Here is a 23,745-nt window from a genome sequence, read left to right on the forward strand (position 1 = left end):
GAGAGGACAAGAGGAGCACACTGCGGAGCCCCTGGGCCGGAAAAGCCGTGTCTCCGAGGCAGGTCCGCTCGCTTGGTCGTTCGTAGCGTTCAAAAAGAGCTGCCTGGAGCTGCGCAGAGCGCGAGCAGAGTCGGCGAGCAGATCAACGAGGCGATACCAACTTGCGAAGGTCAGGGTGAGGCGAATCGGTTTGAACAGGTACTCTCGCAACAGTGTTCGCGCACACGAGGTCAGTACTCATACAAAGTCTACTGCAGCCGAATGCTTGCCCAGCGGATGAGGCGCCGTCGGAACCTGCCGAACCTCGACCATCTCGCTCGTCGTGACTTCCGTCCGCCGCCAGATCTTGATCTGTCGAGGAAGGTACAGTGCTGGAGGGCTGCGTAGCTCATGCGGTGTCGGTGTCGACAAAGAAGTAGTAGGCGAGAAGGGCGACGCAGCCGAGGTGGCGAGGGTGCTGGCGAGGAGGAGGGTAGGTCCGACGGAGAATATGGTCGCGTACAGCCAGGGCGGCAGGAAGAAGGCCGCTTCGACGCTGCGAGCGAGTCGTCAATACCGGCTAGAGTCGACAGTTGAGAAGCGGACGCACGAAGCCCAGCTCAGGTCGGGATAAGGCGTAGGAACGATGTAGGCGACGTTCCAGCAGTTCTCGGCGGCGAGCGAGAGAGTGAGTAGCAGGACGACGGTCGCGCACTGCGGACGACGTATCGAGGCTAGTCAGCCAGATCGATAGGGAGGAAAGGCGGAACGAACGCACAATCTGCAAGTCCCGCTTCGCCCGCTTCAGCTCGTCGAGCGTCTCGTCCCCTCGACCCGCCGCATGGTTCGCCGCAACAGCCAGCTGGAACCCAACATCTGCCTCGACATCCTCCGCAAGCGGCGTCTTCAGCCCAAGGGTTGAGACGGTGTTGGCGGACAACCCTCGGGCCTTTGAGCCGAGTCGAGCCAAAGTCGGGATGGCTGGAAGGGTGCCGAAAGAGAGGCTGCTTGGTCGTCGACTGGTACTGGGTCGACTTGGCGGATGAAGCTTGTCTGCCTTCTCGGACGACGACCAGGGTCCGCCGTAGTCGCGGATGGACGAAGGAAGATGAATCTGAACCTCGAGCGGGTTTATCGCGATCGTTTCGGTTGGACTGACGAGGCCGGCGTCAGCAGAAGCGCTGACTGGCGACGCGGTGCTGAGGAGGAAGGGAGAGCCGACCGAGATTGAGCGGCGGACGCTGCGGGAGCGAATCTGCTGGCGGAGTAGGCGGCAAAGCAGGAAGGTAGCGAGTGACGTGATCTGCGAGATAGACAAGTCAGCGATTTGTGCGCACGCAATGCAGGCGGGAGAAACGCACGAGAGCGAGGAAGACGGGTGCGAAGATGAGGGCGGCGACGACCGCTTGCTGGTGCCTGCTCAATAAATCCGTCAGCAACGAGACGCAAGCTGGTACAAAGCACCCGACGCACTGGCAAGTGTGCGCCGCAGCAGCCTTCATCGCCTCGAACAACTCGCCGAGGTGGACGAGCTGGAGGACACCGGCACTGGGGTTCGACGTCTGCTGGACGAGGTACGACTCCAGAGAGGCAATCTTGGAGTAGGTGCGGGACCACGAGATGGAGAAGAGGATGTCGGGGATCTGCAAATGAGAAGTTAGCTTGGAAGTGCCGAGGGGCAGGCGGAACGTACGAGGAGGACGAGGAGGAAGAACAGCAGACCCATCCAGAAGATGGCGTTGACGACTGCCGGCTTTGCCAATCTTGACCAGTCCATCGAGGACGAGAGGAGCGAGTTCCGTCGCTTCGAGAACGCGCTCGTGCGGTGCGAGACGACGAGGCAAGCTTGCGCCGAGGCGGCGGCGACGCTGTAGCCGTGAAGGACGAGCGGGATCCAGCAGTACGGTCGAAAGGCGTTTGTTGGGTAGAGGGAGGAGGAAGGATGGGAGGGGAGGGTGAAGAGGCGATATTGCAGGTCTGTAAGGCGAGCCTGGTCAGTGCGTCGTCCTCGTCGACGAATCAACTAACGCACAAGTGTAGGCGAGCATGAAAGCGCAGCAGACGGCGCCGCCTGCCGGAACAAAGAAGGCGAGACTGCAATGAACGGATCAACAATCAGCGGGCGTGTGTTCGCATCCTGATGAGATGGAACGCACTTGAGGGTGAGGTATCCGTCCACTTTGCGCGCAACCCATAGCGGCTTCCCTCTTCGCCGCGACCGCCAAAGCAGAGCCGCTCCGTACGCAACTGAGATTACAATCCCGCTGCGTTAAGGAAACCGTCAGTTACGTTCTGTCTGAGCGGGACGAGAGCACTCACTATGCGCAGACAGCGAGCAGGACATAGGCTCGCGCGGCGAAGCCGTGAGCGCCCCCGGACGGGTACAGCTGGGCTTCGAGCGCGTCGAGATAAATTGCGAACGGATTCGCTCCCGCCGGCGTAGCCGGGAGAGCACTCATGGCATGCGTGAGTGAGTACGCAAGCCCGCAAACAGGTCAGGGAGGGCGACGAAGGAGAGCGAGCAAGGAGGCCAAGCCTCCGGAAGGGTCAGCCGTCTCCCACGAAGTCCCTTCGAAGGGAAGCGAGGTCGCATCAGGAGCAGACTCGGAGATGTGATCGAGGTGGATCTCCGGGAGAATTCGATCGAAAGGCAAGCATGTCCTGATCGAAAGATAGAGGGGGTCTGCGGAAAGCGGAAGCCTTGCGGGAGAGAAGGCTGGCTGCGCTGGACATCCGCGCATGCGCTCGCGCCGGCGCCTGCTGCAACCGCTCGTGCCATGCGACGTCAATCAGGTGGCAGCGGGGCGCAACAGGCTTCAAGCGAGCCAAAGCGGAAGAGAAAAACCGGTCGTTACTCGCACAGCGACCGCGAACGACCCTACGTTGGTAGGCCGCTGTCTCTGCATCCGTCCGTGCGACCCTGCAAGCCGTCCATATCCATCCGTGAGCAGCAAATCGAGCAAGGCGAGATGCAAAGTCTCGACTCGAGACGGTTGTCGCGATGGCGAAGCAGGAGATTCCTGCTGGCAGTGTTCTGCGAGGCACGCACAGATCCCACGAACGCCCTTTGCGGTTAGCAGGCCGGAAGCAGTCGTGCAGACTGCGCCTCCTCCTCGTCCTCTGCCCGTCTCGACAAATGCGTCGTCAGCCCCCTTGACCCTGCACCTGCTGCCTAGTTCGAACCGGCTCGTATCGTCGTGCTCACCACAACGGACCTATCGGCCCGGCATCCTCGGGCGCGGTTGAACTGGCGGACGGGCGGAGTCGTAGGAAGCGAGGGACGGTGGTTTGCTGGACAACGCGGCTGAGCATGCGCGCTTGGAGCTGGAGACGGTCGACTGAGCTGATCAAGACCGCTTGCCTGCTAGCTACGCTGTCCGGCGAGGTGGATTCGTGCGGACGACCTCGACGCCTCCTCGCTCGGTCCACGACAAGCTCCTGTCGTTCGCACACCACGCTGTTTCACGGGCCAAGCAATCGAGGCTTGGTCGCTCTTGCCCCGCAACTGATCACGACCAAACTTGTCTAGTCGCCAAGCCCCCGTCCCCGCCGTGTTCGGGAGCTCGTCGGGAATAACCACCAACCTCATCCCAGCCGTCGCCTCTCTGCCACTCTAGCCATGCGCGAGCATGCACTCGACCAAACTCCTTCTCCAGCTACAGCCGCTGCACCCGCTCCTCCCGCTCGCCTTCGCAATCTCGCTTACCGCCGCCAACTACCTCCTCTCGGTCATCGCCTACGAGCCGACTCAGCGGATCCTTCTCCTCGCGTCGCTCCCGTATGTCGTAGCAGGACTCGCTCGAGCTGGATGGCTGGCGGCGACGCGCGAAGAGCGAGGAGCGTTTTTGGCGGAGATTCCGAGCGAGCGAAGCAGGCGGTACTGGGCGATTGCGGCGCTGGACGTGGCAAAGACGACGTCGAAGATGTTTGCGGCGTGGAGGAACGAGTTGTGGCTCTGGACGAGTGTCGAGGTGCGTGGCCAACTCCTCTTTCGACCGCGTCCAGCTGACCTTTCGTCGCCTCGCAGGTCTTCGTTCCGGCCTTTTCGGCCATTGTCGCCTACCTACGGCCCCTCCAAGCGCCAGAGAAGCCCTCGGACCGTCAGAGACAGCTCGTTACGCTCGCCCTCCTCGCCCTTCTCGCGGGTCTCCCGTTCGTCGCGGGTCTCGTCGACGGCATCGGGCTTCTGCTGGCGATTCTGAGTGCAGCGGCACATGGAGCATCGCAGCAGCTGTCACGGGAGCATGTTGCTGAGCTTGAACACGAGGTGGACGAGCAGGCGGCCTCGGAGTTGGCGGGAGAGACGGGGCTGGTGCGCATAGAATAGCCGTCTCGCCCGTCTCGCGATACTCACGTCCATTCCACAGCGGTCACTGGCGATCTTCGTCGTCACCTACCTCGCCCTCTTCCCCCTCGGCCTACACGAATCGGCCGTGCCCTACGGCGTCTACCGCCGCCAGACGTACGAGCGCCTCTTTCCCTTCTTCGCCCTCCTCGCGCACGCCTTTCTCCTTCTCAGCACTGCGCAACCCGGTGCGCCCAGCTCGACGCTCATGACGTCCGTCTACGCGGGCGCGACGGCATCCGCCATCGCCCTCTCTGTCCTGACCGGCTCCAAGACCGCCGAGTCGCCCTACCTTCTCACCACACTCCTCGGCATCCTCATTGCGCTCATCGCCCTTGCCTACCAGCCGTCTCGACTTACGCTAGAACCCGAAGACGACGACCAGCCGTCCTCTTCCTCCTCGGCCTTCACCCACCCGCTCCTCCGCCTCGCCTTTCTCCTCCCATACGCCCTCTTCATCTTTATGCAAGCCATCAACCCCTCGACATTCGACATCGTCGTCGCGCACTACGACAAGCCCCTCCCCCTATTCTCCGACCACCTCGAACGAGTCTATACCGCTCCTCTCATCCGACAGTCCCGCCGCCGCACGATCGTCTATCATAAAGGCAACCTTACCCAGGACGCGCTCTGGGCTGGACTAGGTGGCGTCCTCCGCAAGGGAACGGACGAGGTGCACCTACTCCCGAACTACGGCCGCGAAGGGGGTACGTACCTCGAGCACCTCATCGCGCGCTACGACCCCTCAACTCCTTCCTCCCTCAACCCCGACGCCCGCCCACTCGCACACCACACCCTCTTCCTCCAACCTCACATGGCATGGGACTGGATCGCCGGCACACGTCTGCTCTACACCCTCAACCCGCGAACGGGGTTCGTATCCCTCAGCAAGTACTTGACGAACCTCTGCGGGAAGGACTCGGAGCAAGGCGCGGTCTATGGCGGGTTCAAGAAGGTGTTTGAGGAAGTCGAGGGACACGAGTGCAGGGAGGGGAATGAGGAGGATAGGGTGTTGCAGACTTGGTCAGGCCAGTTCGTGGTCAGCCGTGAGAGGATCAGGCGGAACGAGCGAGGGCTGTATGAGCGCTTGCGGGACGTGATAGAGGTGCGCCTCGCGTTCCTCTCTCCCACTTCCTCTCTCCCGTCGTTTCCGCGCTGACTTTCGCGGTGAATCGGCTTGCGAAGGCGCCAGACGACGACCCAATCCACGACGCCTGGTCCCCCTCCGGTCCCTCAAACCGCTCGTGCGTCCCCTTCCCCTCCTCTCCCCCTCGATAGCAAGCTGAGATTCTCTCGCTTCGCTCGCACGCAGCAACCCCGCCTTCGGCCACGCCCTCGAACGAGCCTGGCCGCTCCTCCTCCACTGCTCCTCGACCTCTATCGCGCTTGAATGCGCGGACGATGGGTGGAAGGCTGGGTGGTGTCAGTGTTGGGATTGAACTGAGCGAGTAGCTTAGAGGGCTTGCAAGCATTAGACGATATTTCGCGGGCGTGAGAGAGAGAGGGGGGAAGCATGAACAGGTGTTTCAAGAGAGGTGCAGAACAAGAGGGACTAGCTACGTGTGCGGGTCTGTGCGAGGGAAAAGGAGAGGGCGGATCTATCAATCTCGACTCTGGTTGTGCGCGAGTCGGATCGCTTGTACGATATGGTAGGGAAAACGAAGCGAGTGATTGGAGTGAGCAGGGGGAGTGTCCGTTGGGTTTGCGAGCGGAGAATGGCAAGTCGGGTTTGCGAGAAGAAGGTCGAGGCGAAAAAGGGTAAAGAGTGTCTCTTTGATGCGAGAGAGCCGAAGGAAAGTCGAAAAGTCGAGTCAAGCAGTGTGTCGAACCGAGACGTTTAGGCGAGGAGCGCCAATCCCGCGGCGAGAACGGCGACGAGTCCGCCTGCCGCGCCGACCGACGCCGAAGACGCGCCGCTGGAGTGGTCCGCGCCGGCCGAAGGGGACGCGGCCGCGTTCGCGCCCGTCACGGCCGTCGCCGTCTGCGCGCTCGTTGCGGAGGAGTCGCTCGCCGCGGCGGAGGAAGAGGCGGACGAGGAAGTCGAAGAGGTAGTCACCGCCTGGGTGGGCGGTACGAAAGTCGATGTCGCGGTGGCGTAGAACGCCTGCGAGGCGGTGGATTGGAACGAGGCTTCGACTGTGTCGTTTGAGCCCCAGTAGGGCTTGCCGCACATGCCCTGCGCATGGCCAGGAAGGTCAGCGAGAGTCGAGGGGAGGGTGAGGGAAGGGAGGGTAGGAGGGGGGACGCACGATAGGAGTGTAGTAGGCGAGATGGTCGGTGAACTGCGCGCGTCAATCCCGCACGGCGACAAAATCAGCTCCAAGCTCGTCCTTCGCAAACTGGGATGAGGGGACTCACGTTCCCACCAACCGTCCCCGCACACTCCTGGTTCGTCGGGTCATTACAAACCGTATAATCATACCCATACGTCGCGTTGCTCGTTCCATTGCCCGTGATGTGGAAGCCCTGGAGCGTAAAGGTATAGTTGGCCGACTCGGGGATGTAGGTTGGGACTGGGTCGTCGTTCGCGACGGTTCGTTGGCCTGCTTCGCCCCCGAAGAGAGAGTTGTAGAGTGCGGCGGCGGGGGGGTTGAAGACGCGGGCGGCGCCCTGCGCGAAGAGCGTTCCGAGCGTCAGCGAAGGAACTCCCTCTCCTCGAAGCTCCTCCTCGCGCGAACTCACATGCGAATGACTCCACCTAACCAACCCCCTCCACCCAAGATCAATCGCCGCCACCTGCGCAAGCATCCCCCCCCACCCGTGTCCGGTGACCGAAAACTGGTGACCGGTGGTATTGACATAGTACTGTTCGAGCTCGAAATCGTTGGTGAGTTGGCGCGCTTCGAGGTAGGCGGCTGTGGCGGAGGCGTGGGCGGTGCAGTCTGTGCAGTTCGGGCCGAGGTTCAGGAGGGTGCCGACTGTGGAGCAGCGAGAGGTGTCAGCCGCGAGTCCTTCTCTTCTCTTTCCGCGCGCGAGGAGGGAGGGAGGAACGCACTGTTGACAGTCGAGTCATTACTGCGCACGCATCAACCCCGCAAAGAAAAAAGAAGAATCATGATCAGTAACTCAACAACACCGACCTCGACGCGTCGGACGCACAAGGTGGATTCCCAGCCAAACATTCCCTTGAAGACGATGACAACTTTGTCCATCTCTGCGCGGGCGTACGAACGAGCGTCAGCGAGGCGCAATGAGGGAAAGGGGAAGGGAGGAGGGGAGACGAACCGGGAATGACGACGGAGAAACCTTGGGTTCCCATCGCGGTCGGTCCGAACTGCTGGATCAGAGTCCAGGCTACACGCACGCTCGTCAGTATAGAAAGAAGGCGAGGAGGGAGGGGGGGTGGGGGGGGGACGCACGAGCTTCGGTCGAGTTAGGGAACGAAGAGGTCAACGCCGCCTGGTCGAACGTCTGCGCGCAGACGGTCGTAGGGTCGTTCGAGTACGCGGCCATAGAAAGCAGGCCTGCGCATCACGGAACAAATGCGAGCGAGAAGGGGGGATTCGAGATGAGATGAAGAGGCGGAGGCGGTGTTGGTTGAACGGCAACGGGGGCGTGCTCGAGAGTCAGCCGTGCTGCACGGAGCGTAGGACAGCGGGAGGGATGGAGCGCACCATGGTAGCGTTCGTCTGTTGAGTGAGTGGGTGCGATCGGGTGCGATTCGGGGTGTGGTCAGCGCGTGAGAGGGGCCAAGGAAGCGCGCGACGAGACGAGGGGAGGGAGAGGTGCCGGCGCGCGCATGACGGTGGTCCAGGGTGGAAGGAGGGTGGTTTACTCACGCCAGTCTGTGTGTGCGAGCGAGGGTCAGTTCGAGCTAGAGGGAGAGGGAGGGAGGGCGTTGCGCACACTGGGAGGACGAGACGTCTGCGGGCGACTGTGCGAGTGCGGTTGCGGTGAATGCTGCTGTGGCTGCAGCTGCGACGAGCGTTGTGCGCATGGTTTGTGGCGCTGTGGTAACAGACTGGGCAGAGAGAGACAGAGACAGAGAGAGAGACAGAGCACGAGGACGAGGGTGGTTTGTTTGGCGGAGCAGAGGCATCCGCAGCACAACCCCTCCGGTCCGCCCTCGGTCGAGTTCACAAAGAACAACACCTCGCTCACTGGCGAAGTACTGTAACTCTACATTGCAGTACTGCCACTCGCACTGGCGCCTCACTGGCCACAGCACTCCTCTTACACCCACACACTCACCGCGCCGCCGCCAAGTGACGCCCATCCGCGGAGCTCCCCTCTCCATTCATTGCCAAGTCGACCACCACCCTCCTTTTCCTCGTCCTCGACCGGACAAACGCGCTCTCTCGCTCGCTGCTCCACACTCGACTCGGGACTCGACAAGCTCACCGTCTGCTGCGCCCTCTCCACCGACGACCACCGCTGCTGTTGGCTGCTGCTGCGCGATCACTCACTCCGAGGCGGTGCTCATCTTGAAATCCCCCGACGGAGACAGACGCGCTCCTCTCCTCCTCCTCTCCTGCTCTCGTTGCTCGCGCCTCTCTCGCTCTCGCTGACCTTGCTGGACTCGCGCGTGCACTGCTACACGCGGCTGAGCAGCGCGAACACACGCTCGTCGCCCTCCTCGCCTTCCCTTCAGTCTCATCGCGCAGCCCCACCTCCTCTTCCCTCCCCTCCCCGGCGACCCCTCGATCCTCGCTACCGACCCGCTCTCCACCAGCCATGCCCCATCCGTCCAGCAGCCCACCTCGAATTGACCCCTTCCGAGTCCCGCTCCTTCCCGTCTCCTCCTCCTCCGCCTCCTCGCCCAACGCCTACGCAGCCGACAAGAACTACCACCCCTCTCCGAGTGCGGCGCAAGGCAGGCATGTACGGAGACCAGCCGGCACGGGGATAGGGAGGTGGTGGACCGCCTTGGTCGGATTCGTTGCAGGAGGAAGGAGAGCGCCGTTCGTACTCGCCTTTATAGCGCTCGTCCTTCTCGTCGCGCTCGGGCGCTACTCTCCACCAGCTTCATCCCTCTCCCTCCCCTCCACTCTGCGCGCTCTCTCCTCGCCCTCCTCCTCTTCACCGCCAAAACCGCCCGCGAATCTCTCAGCCCTCTTTGACCGCGCCTCTCAGCCCCTTCCTCTTCATGCCTCGACACTCGAGCGCCTAGATGAGTGGGAACATGGAGCGCCGGGGTGGGAAACCGAGCCTGCTGATTGGGTGACTCGGAACCTCCTTGTTCGTCCTCTCTTCCCTCCTCCTTCCTCCCTTCCAACTAACTCTAACTCTCCCTCTCGAGAGCGCAGTCTTGCCCGCCTCATCGTATAAGACCAAACCAAAACGGCCAATTGCTCGACAAAGCGCTCTTCTTGTATGCGAGTATGAACACGAGTAGGGTCTTGAAGTTGAGGGGCGAGATGGTGAGGTATTTGAGGGAGAGGGAGGGGGAGGGAGCGATGGGAGGGAGTAGGTGGGGGGAGGGGAAGGTGCGTCCTCGTTTCACTCTTCTAAGGCGAAATTACCCGAGGACGGGGCAGAAGCTGATGATGAGGTATGTCGGACGCGCGCGCAACAGGGCCTAGTCTTCACAGCCGGCAACGCCGACACCTTTTCCCGCGTCCTCACCACCCTCAAACTCCTCAACTCCACCTACCTCGCCTCCCCCATGCCCGCGGAGATCTTTTCGTTCCCCGGAGAGGAACCGGATGAGGAGACGAGAGCGGAGTTGGAGCGGTTGGGGGCGAGGTTGAGGGTTGTGAGGGAGGCGTGGAGGGGGGAGGGGAGGAGGTGAGTCCCGTCCCGTTCGTTTCGAGCGAGCGCGGCGAGGCTCGAAGGCTTCTCGACCAGCACTGACCCCGTTCGCTCTGCTCGCAGGAAGAACTACCACATCAAAGTCCGTCTGCCCTTTCCTCTCTTCTCGCTCGCTCTTCCTCCCCGCCAACTCGCTTCCTCGCAGGCAACAGCCATCATCCGCTCTTCGTTCCGCGAAGTCCTCTACCTCGACTCGGACAACATACCCGCCGCTTCTTTACTCCCTCTCGAGGTGTACGAGTCGCATGGGGGGAACGGGACGCACGGGGAGGAGGCGCGGGAGACGGCGGGGTTGTGGGAGGCGTGCGTTCCCTCTTTCTCTTCATCCGCGCGGAAAGCTCGAGGAGAAGAGCTAACGAGGGCTTGTGGGGCGACAGGAAAGCGTATAAGAGGCTCGGAGCGATGTTCTGGCCGGACTACTGTGCGTTCACACCATCCTTCCTCTCCACACCCTGCTGTCGTTGCGCGGAGTGGCGTGGTTTGACGGTAGAGGTGACGCGCAGGGCGCACGCATCCTATCAACCCCATTTGGGCCGTCATCGGCGTTCCATGCCGCGACGAATGGTGCGTCTTCCCCTTCGCCCTTTCCCCCCTCGAGCTCACAGGAGGGTGTGAGCAGGGAAATGGAAGCCGGCACCATCTTGATCGACAAGAGTCGCCACCTCGATGCGCTTTTGCTTGCGGAGTGGATGATGAGTAGTGAGAGGTTCGAGTATTGGTTCAAGTGCGTCTTGCCCTTCTCTACCTCTCGGATTTTCGCTCCTCACAGAGAGGAGCTGACGAGCTTGACGATACGTTGGAATGGACGCACAGTTTCTCAGACGTGCGATTCTCACTCACTTCTCCCTCAGCGAGCCCGAAGCTCACGGCTCTGTCGGCGCCTCACAGGGCGACAAAGACATCTTCCGATTCGCCTTCCTCGCACTCCGCAAGCGCTGGGGCGTCCCAGGGCGGTACGTGAGCGTTGGCGCTCTGCCTCGAGACAGTGCGTTCCCCTCTCCTCCTCTCTCCGCTTTCCGCAGCTGATGCGTGGACGAGGGAAAAGCTGTCTCGGGCTTCTGCGGACACTCGATGCTGCAGAATGATCACCTGGGCAAACCGCTGTTCGTCCATGCGAATTTGTTGAAACAGATCTCGTCAGGCGTCGGGAAGGGTGCGTCCTTTCTCCCCTCTCCTCCCGCGCAACTGGCTGATGAGACGAGTGGAGCAGGCTTCGCATGGGGCCGACACCGCCAACTACGCACCCCACCCTCCTCGCTCTCACTCCAAGGTCTCCCCCTCACGCCCTCGCACAAACTCGAGCTCGAAGACCCACTCACGGACGACGATATCGACTGTGACATGATTGCGGATGTCGGGTACGATGGGTTCCCTGCGAGGGGGAGGGAGAGGGTTGAGGGCCATCCGCAGGAGGTGAGGATTCGGAGGAGGGCGGTGTGGGAGAAGGGGATCAGGGCGGTGCGTTTCGCTCTCTCAACGAGTGATGTGGAGGGTGCTGATGAGTTTGCTGTGAACAGGGCTTCAAAGGAGGCGGGATGTTTGCGCTCTGCATCGACATCCGCTTCGACGACCCCCGCTCCGACGACGAAACCTGGAGCGCCAAACTCTCCGTCGCCTCTTCCTCCCCCAACCCCTCTCGACTCCCTCTCGAAGCCCTCGCAGCAAACGTCGACGTGTCGTACACCGCCGCGCCGGACGGGTTCGAGCTAAAGTTCTGGCAGGACGAGGTGCTCGAGGTTGTGCATTGGGCGGATGTGCTGAGATTGAAGGGATTCGAGGAGGCGTTCTTTGAGGTCGGCGGAAAAGTCAACGGCGAGGGTTTCTGAGCGGGACGCTGGTCGTCTCGCCTCGCCTCGCCTCGCCAGTACAAACAGTTATTGTTGTAGCACTCTCTCGCATCACGAAAGCCGTGCGGATATAGACAGACATTTGCACGCTCTACAGCTTGACCTCGTTCGCCCACTCGTAGCCCTCGACGCCCACGCCCGCAAGGACGTTCAACGCCGCATCCCTGCTCATCCCGCTCCGCGCCTGGACCGTCGCGCTCCCGATGTGCGGCAACAGGACGATCCGCTCTTCCTTGACGAGCGGGTGGTCGGCGGGAATGTTCGGCTCGCCCGTCACGACGTCCAACCCTGCGCCGGCGAGTTTGCCTGCCTGCACGGCGGCGAGCAAAGCGTCCGAGTCGATGATCGGTCCGCGGGCGGTGTTGACCACGTAGGCGGTCGACTTCATCTTCTCGAAGAACGATGCGTCGAGCAGGCCTTTCGTCTCGGGCGTGAGCGGGCAGCAGACGATGAGAAAGTCGCTCTCGCGCGCGAGTTGGTCGTACGACTCGGCGGGGCGCATCTCGACGCCGAGGTAGGACGCGAGAGGGAGGGTCTGGAAGAAATCGCGAGAGGGGGAGAGCGGCTCGCCGATCCGCGAGGTCGAGTAGAGGCAGCGCGAGATGCCGAACGAGAGGAGGCGCTTGAGCGTGAGTTGGCCGATCTTGCCGAACCCGAGGACGCCAACCGTGGACTACGGGTCAGCGTCGTCAGCATGCACTTGTATAGCTCGTGAAGCAGGACGCACCTTCGTCAAGCCCTGCCCACACAGGAGGAGCGGGTTCCAAGGCATGCTCGGCCATTTCCCATCTAGAACTGCCCGGATACCTTCGCCGGCTCGTCGGGACGCCATGAGAGTAAGCATGGCGCCGATGTCGGCAGTCGCGTCCGTCAAGGCGTCGGGAGCTGCGGGTCGTGCCAAAGGTCAGACTCGTTCGTGTCAAGGAAGCTGCGAGACGCACTCGAGCCGAAGCGGATCCCTCGCTTCTTCAGCGCCGAGGTGTCGACGTGGTCGAACCCGGCAGACATGGTCGAGACAACTTTGAGCGAGGATCCCGCTGTGAAAGCGGAATGTCAGCCCTGGTGAGAGCCGGAGGATTTCATCGAGACTGACCCGCTTCGAGGAGCTCATCGTCAATCTGCGTGCGTCCCAGAGAGTCAGCTCAACGCCAGCGCCCACCTCGCCAGCCATCTGCAGCAGATGCGCTGCTCCGACCCTATCTCCGCGACGAGGAGCAGGGGAAGAGGTTGAGCGAACGCACCTGCTCGCCATTGTGCATGCACAGCAGTCCCTCCGTACCACCCATTCGCAGCTCCTCGAGCAGCCACTGCCTGTCCACAGGGCTGTCTTCCTCCCATCGCACCAGTTCGATGAGGCCATCCTTCTCCGCCTTGTCGAGGATGGCGCCGCCTTCGAGGCCGCGCGAGGCCGGCAGAGGGCGCGTGAGGATCACTTTGGGAGGCATTGCTGGCTTGTAAGCGTGTAGCGGCGAGGACGACGAGTGTCGAGCGGGCGGAAGAGCGGTCCGAGAGGTGGGGGTGAGAGGGAAGCGGGTCGTGAGCAGAGCAACGGCTTGCGAGGGGGCTAGGGTAGCTGTCGTCGTAAGACGAGAGTCTGCGAGGTGGGGCGAGCGGAAAGAGCGAGATGAAGCGGAGAGGAGGAGCGAAAGGAGAAGTCCTCGAGAGTCGCTGGAGGATCTGGCGCTGTCGCAACAGGCTCATTCGGTCTGCAAAAAATGTACACTGCACCGCTTGACCTACAGCGCCAGCCGAGGCCACGCATCGTTCGAGGGATCCCAGCGTCGTACGAGTTCCTCCGCTTTTTTGCCCTCAAAGTCCATCCACGACTCGTTGCAGACAAAGGTCGAGCCCCGCTCCTTGCAGTGTGCTTGAAGGCGCCGACTTCCGCCTCATCAACGTCCACGTGATCAAAAAGGACGTCGTTGAAGGCTTGCAGCCAGATCTGCCGGGGGAGATGGGCGAGTTGCTCGGTAAGAGCTGCGAGGAGCATCGACACCTGAGCAGTTCTGAGATGGTTGTGCGTCGATAGGAAGAGGCGCTCGAGCGTGGCGGGGGTCTTGCGCATCCAGCCGAGTGCGTCGGGCCGCGAGATGTCGGTTTTCGAGTCGATGATGGCGAGGTTGCGAAGTTGCGGTGCAAAGTCGAACAGTTGATCCGTCAAGTATGCTCGACGAAGACGTTGAACAGCGTGTCGAGGGCCAAAGGGGAGCGTCGATCGTTCATGGGCGCAGAAGCGAAGGACGAGTGTCTGCAGGTTCGGTAGTGCGGCCGGCCAGGTCGAGTCGACGAAGCGCATGTCGGTCAACTCCAGGCGTGTGAGGTGAGATGTCCCGACAGGTGACAGCGCTCGCGGAATCTCGCCGGAGTGGACGGAAAGCGAGACGAGGGAGGCTGCAGGACCTGAAAGTCAGCGCAGTTCGCGCATCTGGTCTGGATGCTCGCCTCACAGTAGTCGTCCGGATTGAGCTCGTTGAAGCCGTAGGCGTGGCTGTCTGCGTCGACAAGGACGGCGCGCACCTCACGCAGTACAGCAGGCGGAAGGGCGAATTCCAACCAGTCGTACTCGATGCCGCGGTCCGGGTGCTTCTTCCCACGGTAGCTTGGCGACTCTGCTCGTATGCGCAAGACGGCCGACCACGATTCGACGCTGAGTCGTCCAGCCTGTTCCACCCACGCAAGAGAGCGTTCCTTCCGCCATTTGACGAGATCGCGGACCTCTGCGTCTTCAAGCTCGTAAGGAGGATCGGGGCGAGGCCACGAACCGTAGAAGGTGCTGTACAACTGGCGCTGCGCCTGTCGTGTCCGAGTCCTGTGAACGAGCGAGAGTTGTTCGCAAGCTTTGTGGTGCGCGGGTCCGCCTTGTTGGGTCGGCGGTGGTACAGCGTAGTCAATGACGAGGTTCAGCAGCTCGGCGGGCAGCCTGGTAGCCATCTCAAGGTGAGGAGTGAGGAGGAGAGGACAAAAGAACAAAGGGCATGGTCGCGAGCGAGGTGGGGCAGGCGAATACAAACCGACTTGTATTGCGAGACTACGACTCGCAGGTCCGCGTCAGCTTGCCCGGACGGCTTCATGTGAGCGTCGTTGCACTCATAGAGCGCTACAAAACCGACAGCACGGCTATGGGGCCAGCAGCGAGGCGAGACGGAGCGTACGCAACGAGCGTCCTCGTCGACCTTCTCAAGCTGGGTTGAGAGGCGACTCTCTCGTCTGCTTCACCCTTTCTGGGCTCAGACTGCTTGCTACTTGCTCGGAGAGTCTGTCACAAAGTCCCGCGCCTTGAGGGCGAGGGGAGAAGCCAAGCTTTCCTTTGTTCTCCCGCGAGTCGTCTCTCTGCCACCGCCAGCAACGACAATGGCCCGCACGCTTGGGCCCTCTTCCCGGTTCCGGGCTTCTGTACGGAGGCATGATGCTCGACTGCAGAGAAAGGCTGTCAAGTGCGGCGGAGGAAGAGAACTGCTCGTCTTTGCGGTGGACACTTGTGCCAGTGGTCGCCTGTGTCGACTGCCACACCGGTCTGGCAGCGGTGTGGCAGCACCTCGTGCACCTGACCCAGCGTTCGAATTCGGTACGAATTGTCAGAATGAACTCCAAAGAATGGAAGAGTCACAGTCAGGGAACGCAGGAAGGGGTCAGGCGGGAGCACGGAGGAGCAGGTCGGACCGCTCGGCTGAGGACAGCCGCAGAGACACTTTTTGTTGCTCTCTGCTCGACGTACACTAGCTCTAGAAACAGCTGGAAGAAGTGCAGGGCGGCGGACGCTTCGGACGCCGGCAAGCAGAGCAGATCCCCTCCGTCCATTTGCCTTCATCCGACTGTACGACAGTCTCTACTGCTACAACAGCTTGCCTTGAAACGTTTTGAGTGTCTACGCTGTAATTGCGGGAAAGAGCCGTGTCGGAAGTGAACAGCATCAGGATGTTGGGCGGAGGCGGGCGAAGACTTTCTGGCACCGGCTTCATCTCTTCGCTCTCCGCTATGAACACCGACGCTAGCCTCGACGCTCTGGACAGCAGCACAGAGGAAGGAAGGGAACTGCCGGAGTTTTTGATAACGCGTCTATCGGTATGTACAGAGTTGGGCGGCAGGTCCGCGCGGGAGAGAGGGTAAAGCAGAAAAAAACGTCCATCTATTCGTCGACCACGCATGTAACGCTCACCACGAGCCGCCGGTGCGCTCGGGCGGCGTCTTGTTCGAGTAGTCGATCTTCTCGCCCTCCTTCTTCGGCGGCTCGTTTCCTCCGCTGCGGTTCTTTCCCTCGTCGCCAGCGGCGTCGAGCGCGTCGTCGGTGACGCCGTGGTTGCGGGGGAAGGCGATGTCGGTGAAGGCGTTGTGAAGGTGGACCTCCTCTGCGCGACGGGAACGAATGTCGCAAAGTCAGCAAGCGGTCCTTGCCTGCGACAAACGGAATTGTATCAGACTCACTTGATCCAGCTGCCACGTCGAGATACTCCTCCAACGAGATCTGCCCGTCCTGGTCGACATCGACCTCGTTGAGGATGCTGCGGACGATGCGCTCGTCGATCTGGTCGAAGCCGAGCTTCGACATGGTGCGCGAGAGGTCGGCGGGGTCGATCTTGCCGTCGTTGTTGGCTGCGAGAGGGCGAGCGCGCGGGTGGGACGGTAGGGAGCGACGGAGGGAGAGAAGAAGGGGAGGAGGCGGGAGAGCACAGTCGAGGGGTGACGTCAAAGAAGCGTCAAAGAGGCGAGGAAGAGGCGGGTGGGAGAGCAAGGAAGCGGGTCGTCAGTTTACGAGCTGGTGAAAGGGAAGCGACAAGCGCGACGCACCGTCCATCTTGGCAAAGCGCCTCTTGAGCGTCTCGAGCTCCTCGGGCGTAAACACCGTGCGAGCGAGCAAGTCGTCCTCAATCGCGAGCCTCTCGCGGTGTCGTCCGTGGCGAACATCATCGAGCGTAAGCGTCGCGAGACGCTTCTCCGACAGACCCATCGACCGAAGGAACTGGGTCGCGTCGCTAAACTCTTGGTTGCGGCGGTCCTCGGTCCAGCCGAGCTCCTTGGACATGATGTCGATGACTTGAGGGAGCGACTCGAGTGCGGCTTCGGCGTTGAGGAACGAGAGACGCGTCCGGCGCGCGATGACGTCCACGGCTGTCGCGGCGTACTCGCGGCGGCAGGCCCAGGTGACTTCGGCGTCGATGTAGGGGTAGGTCGCGTCGAGGCGGTTGCCGTGCGTCGGGAAGCGGAGGCCGGTCGGGGGAGCCACTGCGGGAGGAAGGGGCGGGTCAGCTCGAGGGTGCAACTTGGACGAAGGTTCGCAAACGCACTCGCACAAACGCCCCACGAGCGGTCGCCATAGGTCTCGGAAAGGTGACGAGCGACGTCAACCTGCAAACCACCGAACGCAGCGATCAGAGTCAGCTCTTGTCCACCCACACTTGTCGCGCGGTGAAGAGGAAGAGCCGAGACGTACCTCGAGACCAAACTGCTGGATGAGCTTGATAAACATGAGGGGCGACCAGCCCTGGCTTCCGACGAGTTGGACGTCCTTGGTGATGCACCCGCGCTTGGGCTTGAGGTTGTACTCCTTGACGGCGCGGTCGACCGTCTCTTCGGCCACTGCGAGCGGCCGAGTGTTAGTGAGGTCTTCATGGGAGGGGAGAGGCAGGGCTGGACGCACTGGCTCGGTAGGTCGTCCACTTTCCTCCGGCGATAGTGAGCAACCCGCTCTCCGAGACGTGGATGAGGTGGTTCCTGACGAGGGACTGAGTGTCCTTCGCATTCGGGTCCTTGACGAGGGGCCTCAACCCGCTCCACGCGCTCAGAACATCTCCCCTCCTCACCCGAATATCAGGGCTGAGGTAATTCCTGACCTCGTTCAAGATCCACTCGATCTCCTCCTCCTTCGGGATCGGGTGTTGCTCGACTTTCGCAGGCGAGTCGGTCGTACCGGCGATCGTGTTTCCCTGCCACGGGAGGAAGAAGATGACTCGTCCGTCCGACGTGGCGGGGTCGATCAGACCGATCTTGGCGGGTGCGTAGTAGTTCGGGAGAGTGATGTGGACGCCCGAGGCGGGTGCGACGAGGTTGGGCGCTTGGCCGTCGTCCATCTGGCGAACGGCGTCCGAGAAGGGTCCGGTAGCGTTGATGACGCCCTGCGCGAACGTCCCATCAGCGTCTCCTCCCCGCACAAACCAAGAGAACCTCTCACGCACCTTAGCCCTCGTCTCCCACTCCCTGCCCGTCAGCACATCCCTCATCTTGGCTCCTTTCACGCGCCCCTCGGCGTCCTTGATCAAGCTCGTCACCTCGGTGTGGTTCGCGGCGACAGCTCCGTACTGAACGGCGGTCATCACGAGTGCGATGTTCATTCGCGAATCGTTGTGCTGGCCTGCTCTCACTCACTCACTCCATCAGCCTCTCTCCCCAGACAAGCCTAGAGCAACTAAGTGGAGGGGCAACGCACCATCGTAGTACACGACCGCGCCCGTCAACCCATCCTTCTTGAGCATCGGGAACGCCTCGAGCGCCTTGCCCTTGCCGAGGACGTACGAAGACTCCATGTTGGCTGAGCCGGCGAGGATGTCGTATAACTTTGTTCCGCTGCGAGGTGTGCGTTCGCGAGGCGAGGGAAGGGGAGGAGTTAGTTGAGAGTAAGAGAGCTTGTAAGTGAGGAAAAGGGGAGCGCGAACGCACGCAAAGAAATAAGGAATCTGCCACCACGTATAAACGGGCAACATGATCGGCAAATGGTGACTCAAGTACGGCGCGGTGTGGAGGAACGTCTTGCGTTCGTGCAAGGCCTCTTTGACGAGCTTGTATTGCTCGTAGTCGAGCTCGAAGACGGCTTTTTGGAGGTACCGCACGCCGCCGTGGACGAGTTTGGTCGATTTTGAGGAGGTGCCTGCGAGCGCCAGCGAGCAGAAGGGGGAGAAGGTCAGCGGACGAACCGAAAGTCAACTCGCGAGCGCCCGCCTCGAAAACGCACCAGAAGAGAAATCGTCCCTCTCGACCATCCCAACCTTCAAACCCCTCGCCGCCGCATCCAGCGCGACACCCGCACCCGTCGCGCCTCCTCCAACAATGAGGAGGTCGAATTCCCCGTCATCCTTTTCCGAGTCGCCTGAGCCGGCGGGCGCGCCTTTGAGCCCGCGTTGCGAGGTGGGTGGTTCGCGGGAAGATGTGGTAGAGCTGGGGTCTTGTGATCCCGCGCGCTGGAGGGACGACGACTTGTCCGCTTTCGCTCCCTCAGAATCGACCCCGCTCTTCCCGCCTTTCCCATCGTGTTCGGCGTCTGAAGCAGGCGCAGGTGCTCCGAGTTTCCTCAACATCTCTTCGCGCGAGGGAGGAGTCCACATCGTGCTGGGCCTATCGAGCGTGCCTTCGACTTGCGACTCCATGCGGAGGGGGTTGGAGGGTGAGAAGTAGAGCGCTTCGGCGTCGATTGAGGCATCGGAGGGCGGGGAGGAGGTCAGGAGAGAGTAGGTGAAGTAGGTTGGGAGGAGGAGGGAGGTGGTGAGGATTGGGCGGCGGAAGGGGAGTGTTTGCCGGAGCGGGCGGAAGAAGCGGGACATGGTCGTCGGCTAGTCGTCGCTGGGTGGTAAGGGTGAATGGGAGGGCGTCGGGCTCGATCTGCGAAGAGCGAGGACGCGAGTGGAGGGGACAAAGTCGGTGGGGGATTGTCGACAGGTCGGTTCGGTTCGGAGAGCACGAGGTGACAATGTGGCGCAAGGACAGAGCGAGGTGGGTCAGCGCGAGTTCGCGAGAGTGTGGCCAAGCGGAAGAAGCCGGGTCGAGTCGAGCGTGAGGTCGGGCGAGAAGAAGAATCGAGGGCGATGACGGAGGGCGTGCGAAAGCAGAGCGTAGTCCAGCTCACCTGGGTGCGAGTCGAGTTGCAGTGGGTGGGATGTGCTGTGTGTGGGTGAGAAGTGCCCCGTGGGTAAGAGTGAAGGGTGCGAGGGAGAGAGGCGGCGGTGAGGTCAGGTTCGAGTTGCGAGTTCGGTCGAGCAGACAAGCGTGCGGAGTCCCAGACAGAGTAGTGCGCGAGCTGGTCGTGGGGGGGCAGTCGAGTGTGGCAACTCACACGGAACTCGAAGGAGCTGGCTCACTCGAACACAACTTGCGCGAGCGAGGACGAGTCGAAGAAGAGGACGAGGGCGGGAGTGTCGCCGTCCAAGCCGCCACACAAGCAAGGTGTCGCTGGACTGCGCTGGCTGACTTGTTACTGTGCTAGTGAGCGCGTAGGCATGCTACTGAATGCTCACAGCTAGTTCAATACAGCCCCGAGTGAAGAGAAGCGCTAGCCGGAACAGGGGCAAGTGCGATGGGAGCGAGGCGAGGACAAGGCGGTGTTGCACGTCGGGACCTCCGACATCTCGCTCTCACACCTTAGGACTGCTACGACTGCCACAGCTACACGCAGAGAGCACGCGACTGGCACCCATGGCCTCGCCGCTCTCGCCGCAGCCCAAGTCCGCACCCACCACCTCGCTCTCCTCGTCCTCCTCCCCGCCCTCTCCACCGCCAACCGAACCCGCGCCCGCCGAGCGCCCCCTCCCTCCCTTGCACGTCGCAGCAGCCTCAAACGACCTCCAGTCCCTCTACGCCCTCCTCGACTCGCCCTCCTCGTCCTCGTCCATACCCCACACCGCAAACGACACCGATGCAGAGGGCACCACGCCGCTTCATTGGGCCGCCATTAATGGACATGTCGTCGCTGCCAAGGTGTTGCTCGAGAGGGGGGCAGAGGTCGATGCGAGGGGCGGAGAGCTCAGAGGGACGCCGCTGATGTGGGCTGCCAGGTGAGCGGGCGCGTTCCGTCACGCAGTGATGCATTCGCGACGGCGAGCGAAGCGAGGAGAAGTCGCTTGGACGGCCGGCGAGACGAATGCTGGGAGATCTTTCTCCTCCCGAACCTGGAACTAACTTGCCCTCTCCCCGCTCGCGCGCAGAAACGGCCACCTCCCCGTCGTGCACCTCCTTCTAAAACACGGCGCCGACCCCTCCCTCACCGACGACCAATCCTTCAACGCGCTCCACCTCGCAATCCACTCTTCCTCCGCCTTCCTCGTCGCCTACCTCCTCCTCACGCTCCAACCGCTGGCAATTGACTCGACTGATCCCGAAGGGCATACCGGGTTAGCGTGGGCGTGTTATCAGGGCGATGCGATCAGTGTCGAGGTCCTCCTTAAAGCTGGAGCGGACAAGGACCGCAAAGACCGCATGGGCCTAACCCCGCTACATTGGGCCGTCACGAAGGGTAACGCGACCTGTATCCGCCGCCTCGTCGAAGCAGGAGCCGACCTCTCACTCGTCGACAACGAAGGAAAGACTCCTCGAGACCTTGCCCTCCGTCTCAAGAGTATCGCAGCGTACGACCGCGCCCTTATCGAAGCGGGCCTCGATCCCGAGACTGCGAGGAAGTTGGATCGACCCCTCGACGAGCGCAATACGAATAGGGCGATCTTTGCGGTTGTCGTCGCTGCGATGGGCGGGATGTTCGAGACGCTTGCCGTTCTGCCGTGGTACACGAGCTGGTTGGTCGTCGGCGCAGAAGCGTTTGGGATGCATCACCTCGTTGCGCGGGTCTTGCTTGGTGCTGGAGGGCCGAAGCGGAAGGGACATGGGCACAAGCATGCGGGGAGTTCGTCGAAGGTCACTAAGAGCCCGTACCTCTGCGCGGTTATCACCTCCTCGCTCGTCTGGGTCGCGTACGTCTGGATGACGCGGTACATCTCTCGTGCGTCCCCTTCCCCTCTCCCTCCCCTCTCGCTCACGAATCTTGCTCGCGCAGTCCCGGATCATACGACTTTGAACATCCTCTTCGGTCTCGCACTCGTCTCGTGCGCTTGGTGGTTCGCGAAAGCGATCCGGCTTGATCCGGGAACTGTGAGGGGTCCGGGGGTGGGAGAGGAGTTGAAGGAGGTGCGTTGCCCCCCGCTTCCCCTTCCCTTGCTGTACTGCTTCCTTCCGCACGAGGGAAAGGGACTGATGGGGTGAAGTGGTGGAGGACAGGTGGTTGAGGAATTGGTCGAGTCGAATCAGTTTAACGGGATGCACTTCTGCCTCTCATGCCTCGTGCGTTCCCTTCCGCTCCTTCTCTCTGCCTCCCGATCCGAAATTCCCGACTGATGAGCGCGGTGGGTGGATAGACGAGAAGGCCGTTGAGGAGCAAGCATTCGTATGCGACGGAACGGTGCGTCGCGAGGTTTGATCAGTGAGTCCAGCGCCGTGCTTTTGCTTCCCTCCAACTTTTCCTCCCGTGCTTCTGCTGCGGAAGAAGAAGTCGAGACGGACGAAAAGAGAGCGCTGACCGACTCCTATCGGCGCAGCTACTGTCCCTGGATCTGGAACGACGGTGCGTCTCGGCTTGCTTTCCCGCTCGACTCTCTCGCTTAACCTCGCCTTCGAGTTTTGCGAGAGTACATCGTTTCCAAGAAAGCTCGCTGACGATTTCACTCGCTCCCCGCAGTCGGCGTCAACAACCACCGCCAGTTCCTCCTCTTCGTCGCGTCCCTCGTCGTCGGCGTCATCCTCTTCACTCGCTTGACCTTCGGCTGTGCGTCGCGTCTCTCGCCTCCTTCGACTCTCGTCTGTTTTGCTCTCTCGCACTCGCTGACGCTCGTGCGCGCAGACTTCTACGAGAAAGCCCCCGACCTCCACCCGGACTCGTACTGCCCTTCGCTCGTCCCCTCCCTCCTCTGCATGTCGCTCCTCTTCGACCCCTTCGCCCTCTCGATCGCCTCCTGGTCCTTCCTCCAACTAACCTGGACCCTCATCCTCCTCTCGGCCCAAATCTGGCAAGTCGCGAGACAGATGACTACCCTCGAAGTCGCCAACGTGTCGAGGTTTGGATACCTCGGGGGCAAACCGGGCGTTAGTGCGGCGAGTCAGCAGGGGGCGGTGGAGAAGTGGAATGCGGCAAAGGCTGCGAGGCATGCGGCGAATTTGGCGGGCGACGTCGGGGACGGCGGGGCGCTGGACGACCCGGAGTCGCTCGCTCATGCACCTTCGACTTCTCCTCCGCCTGGTCAGCCCACAACTCGCGCAAAAGGCTCCTTCGCATTCTGCCTCAAACTCCTCGGACTAGATCGCTTCCTCGCCCCTTCCTCGCATCACTCGCAACTCACCACCCTCGCTCACCCTCCCCCAACCGCCACAAACCCCTTCGACCTCGGCTTCGTGGCGAATTGTCTCGACTTCTGGACTAAAGGTGGAGAGTTGGGGGTTGAGTATGAGAGGGTTTGGGGAGTCCCCGAGGGCGGGTTTGGGGAGAGGTGGAGGGAGAGGAGGAGGGAGGGACGGGCGGGGTTGGGCGGCGTGAGGAGGAAGTGGGCCGAGGGCAGGAGGAGAGCGAGGGGAGGAGAGGGGTACGAGAGGGTTGCGATGGAGGATGTGTAGCCGTTTGGGCGAGGAGGAGGAGGGTGGACAGACACTTGCCTTTCGTTCGACCGTGGCTATTCTTCTAGGGAGGGGCGCCATTCGTTGCTGCTTCTGGCATTACTGCGCTCACCGATATACGCTTCAAACGCTCCCTGGCGAAGTAGACGAGTTGACATCCACCTCCTCACCGTCTCCTTGACATCTCGCTCGATTCGCTTCCATCCCGCTTGTTCGGCTGGTTCTTTCTGAGTCGAGCTACGACAGCCAGAGTAGGAACTCTCAGGGACCTCGCCGCGCTCCGCAACGCACTCGCTCCAACGGCCTTTCCTCATCGCCTTTCATCGCCTCGACGGATTCACAGCGACCGCACAGGGTCGACGGACAGCAGCGCTCCTCCTGAGCCTACACAATACGTGTGCAGAGCTCCCAGGTGAGCTCAGCCTCACAGTTCAGCCTGTTCTGCTCGACTTGGCTTGCGGGCGAAGT

General features: G+C 61.8%; 8 protein-coding genes across 8 annotated transcripts; 3 read left to right on the top strand and 5 right to left on the bottom strand.

The window, feature by feature from the left end:
- Window positions 1-237: 237 nt before the first annotated feature.
- On the bottom strand, window positions 238-2,438 carry RHTO_07659 (uncharacterized protein; the record flags this gene model as incomplete). The annotated part of the gene is made up of 9 exons (XM_016421315.1): window positions 238-535; window positions 590-693; window positions 758-1,282; window positions 1,341-1,395; window positions 1,453-1,622; window positions 1,673-1,956; window positions 2,012-2,073; window positions 2,136-2,243; window positions 2,299-2,438. 9 exons carry the CDS (start codon window positions 2,436-2,438, stop codon window positions 238-240), a joined length of 1,746 nt encoding a protein of 581 aa, XP_016274436.1.
- A 1,170-nt stretch (window positions 2,439-3,608) lies between these two features.
- On the top strand, window positions 3,609-5,763 carry RHTO_07660 (protein of unknown function DUF3431; the record flags this gene model as incomplete). The annotated part of the gene is made up of 5 exons (XM_016421316.1): window positions 3,609-3,950; window positions 4,007-4,291; window positions 4,347-5,429; window positions 5,510-5,568; window positions 5,637-5,763. 5 exons carry the CDS (start codon window positions 3,609-3,611, stop codon window positions 5,761-5,763), a joined length of 1,896 nt encoding a protein of 631 aa, XP_016274437.1.
- Window positions 5,764-6,161: 398 nt separating this feature from the next.
- Window positions 6,162-8,261, bottom strand: RHTO_07661 (protein of lipase, class 3 family; the record flags this gene model as incomplete). The annotated part of the gene is made up of 11 exons (XM_016421317.1): window positions 6,162-6,500; window positions 6,574-6,606; window positions 6,683-6,934; window positions 7,007-7,242; window positions 7,320-7,339; window positions 7,424-7,478; window positions 7,550-7,618; window positions 7,684-7,788; window positions 7,939-7,953; window positions 8,104-8,109; window positions 8,171-8,261. 11 exons carry the CDS (start codon window positions 8,259-8,261, stop codon window positions 6,162-6,164), a joined length of 1,221 nt encoding a protein of 406 aa, XP_016274438.1.
- Window positions 8,262-8,998: 737 nt separating this feature from the next.
- On the top strand, window positions 8,999-11,901 carry RHTO_07662 (alpha 1,2-mannosyltransferase, glycosyltransferase family 71 protein; the record flags this gene model as incomplete). The annotated part of the gene is made up of 13 exons (XM_016421318.1): window positions 8,999-9,502; window positions 9,571-9,750; window positions 9,840-10,051; window positions 10,139-10,157; window positions 10,221-10,378; window positions 10,453-10,496; window positions 10,579-10,639; window positions 10,695-10,799; window positions 10,889-10,898; window positions 10,964-11,060; window positions 11,121-11,228; window positions 11,286-11,533; window positions 11,593-11,901. 13 exons carry the CDS (start codon window positions 8,999-9,001, stop codon window positions 11,899-11,901), a joined length of 2,055 nt encoding a protein of 684 aa, XP_016274439.1.
- Window positions 11,902-12,013: 112 nt separating this feature from the next.
- Window positions 12,014-13,367, bottom strand: RHTO_07663 (glyoxylate reductase; the record flags this gene model as incomplete). The annotated part of the gene is made up of 5 exons (XM_016421319.1): window positions 12,014-12,595; window positions 12,650-12,807; window positions 12,864-12,959; window positions 13,016-13,040; window positions 13,164-13,367. The coding sequence occupies 5 exons, from the start codon at window positions 13,365-13,367 to the stop codon at window positions 12,014-12,016; spliced, it is 1,065 nt and encodes a 354-aa protein (XP_016274440.1).
- A 291-nt stretch (window positions 13,368-13,658) lies between these two features.
- RHTO_07664 (uncharacterized protein) lies at window positions 13,659-14,853 on the bottom strand (the record flags this gene model as incomplete). Its single annotated transcript, XM_016421320.1, has 3 exons — window positions 13,659-13,748; window positions 13,826-14,313; window positions 14,370-14,853. 3 exons carry the CDS (start codon window positions 14,851-14,853, stop codon window positions 13,659-13,661), a joined length of 1,062 nt encoding a protein of 353 aa, XP_016274441.1.
- Window positions 14,854-16,074: 1,221 nt separating this feature from the next.
- On the bottom strand, window positions 16,075-19,451 carry RHTO_07665 (glycerol-3-phosphate dehydrogenase; the record flags this gene model as incomplete). The annotated part of the gene is made up of 10 exons (XM_016421321.1): window positions 16,075-16,268; window positions 16,345-16,512; window positions 16,708-17,142; window positions 17,205-17,265; window positions 17,351-17,496; window positions 17,558-18,032; window positions 18,093-18,268; window positions 18,344-18,480; window positions 18,574-18,781; window positions 18,866-19,451. 10 exons carry the CDS (start codon window positions 19,449-19,451, stop codon window positions 16,075-16,077), a joined length of 2,586 nt encoding a protein of 861 aa, XP_016274442.1.
- Window positions 19,452-20,319: 868 nt separating this feature from the next.
- RHTO_07666 (palmitoyltransferase SidR) lies at window positions 20,320-23,277 on the top strand (the record flags this gene model as incomplete). Its single annotated transcript, XM_016421322.1, has 7 exons — window positions 20,320-20,678; window positions 20,829-21,801; window positions 21,892-21,954; window positions 22,029-22,093; window positions 22,209-22,234; window positions 22,349-22,435; window positions 22,511-23,277. The coding sequence occupies 7 exons, from the start codon at window positions 20,320-20,322 to the stop codon at window positions 23,275-23,277; spliced, it is 2,340 nt and encodes a 779-aa protein (XP_016274443.1).
- Between the last annotated feature and the right edge of the window lie 468 nt (window positions 23,278-23,745).

The sequence above is a fragment of the Rhodotorula toruloides genome (assembly GCF_000320785.1).
Source record: "Rhodotorula toruloides NP11 unplaced genomic scaffold Scaffold7, whole genome shotgun sequence".
Taxonomy (NCBI): domain Eukaryota; kingdom Fungi; phylum Basidiomycota; class Microbotryomycetes; order Sporidiobolales; family Sporidiobolaceae; genus Rhodotorula; species Rhodotorula toruloides.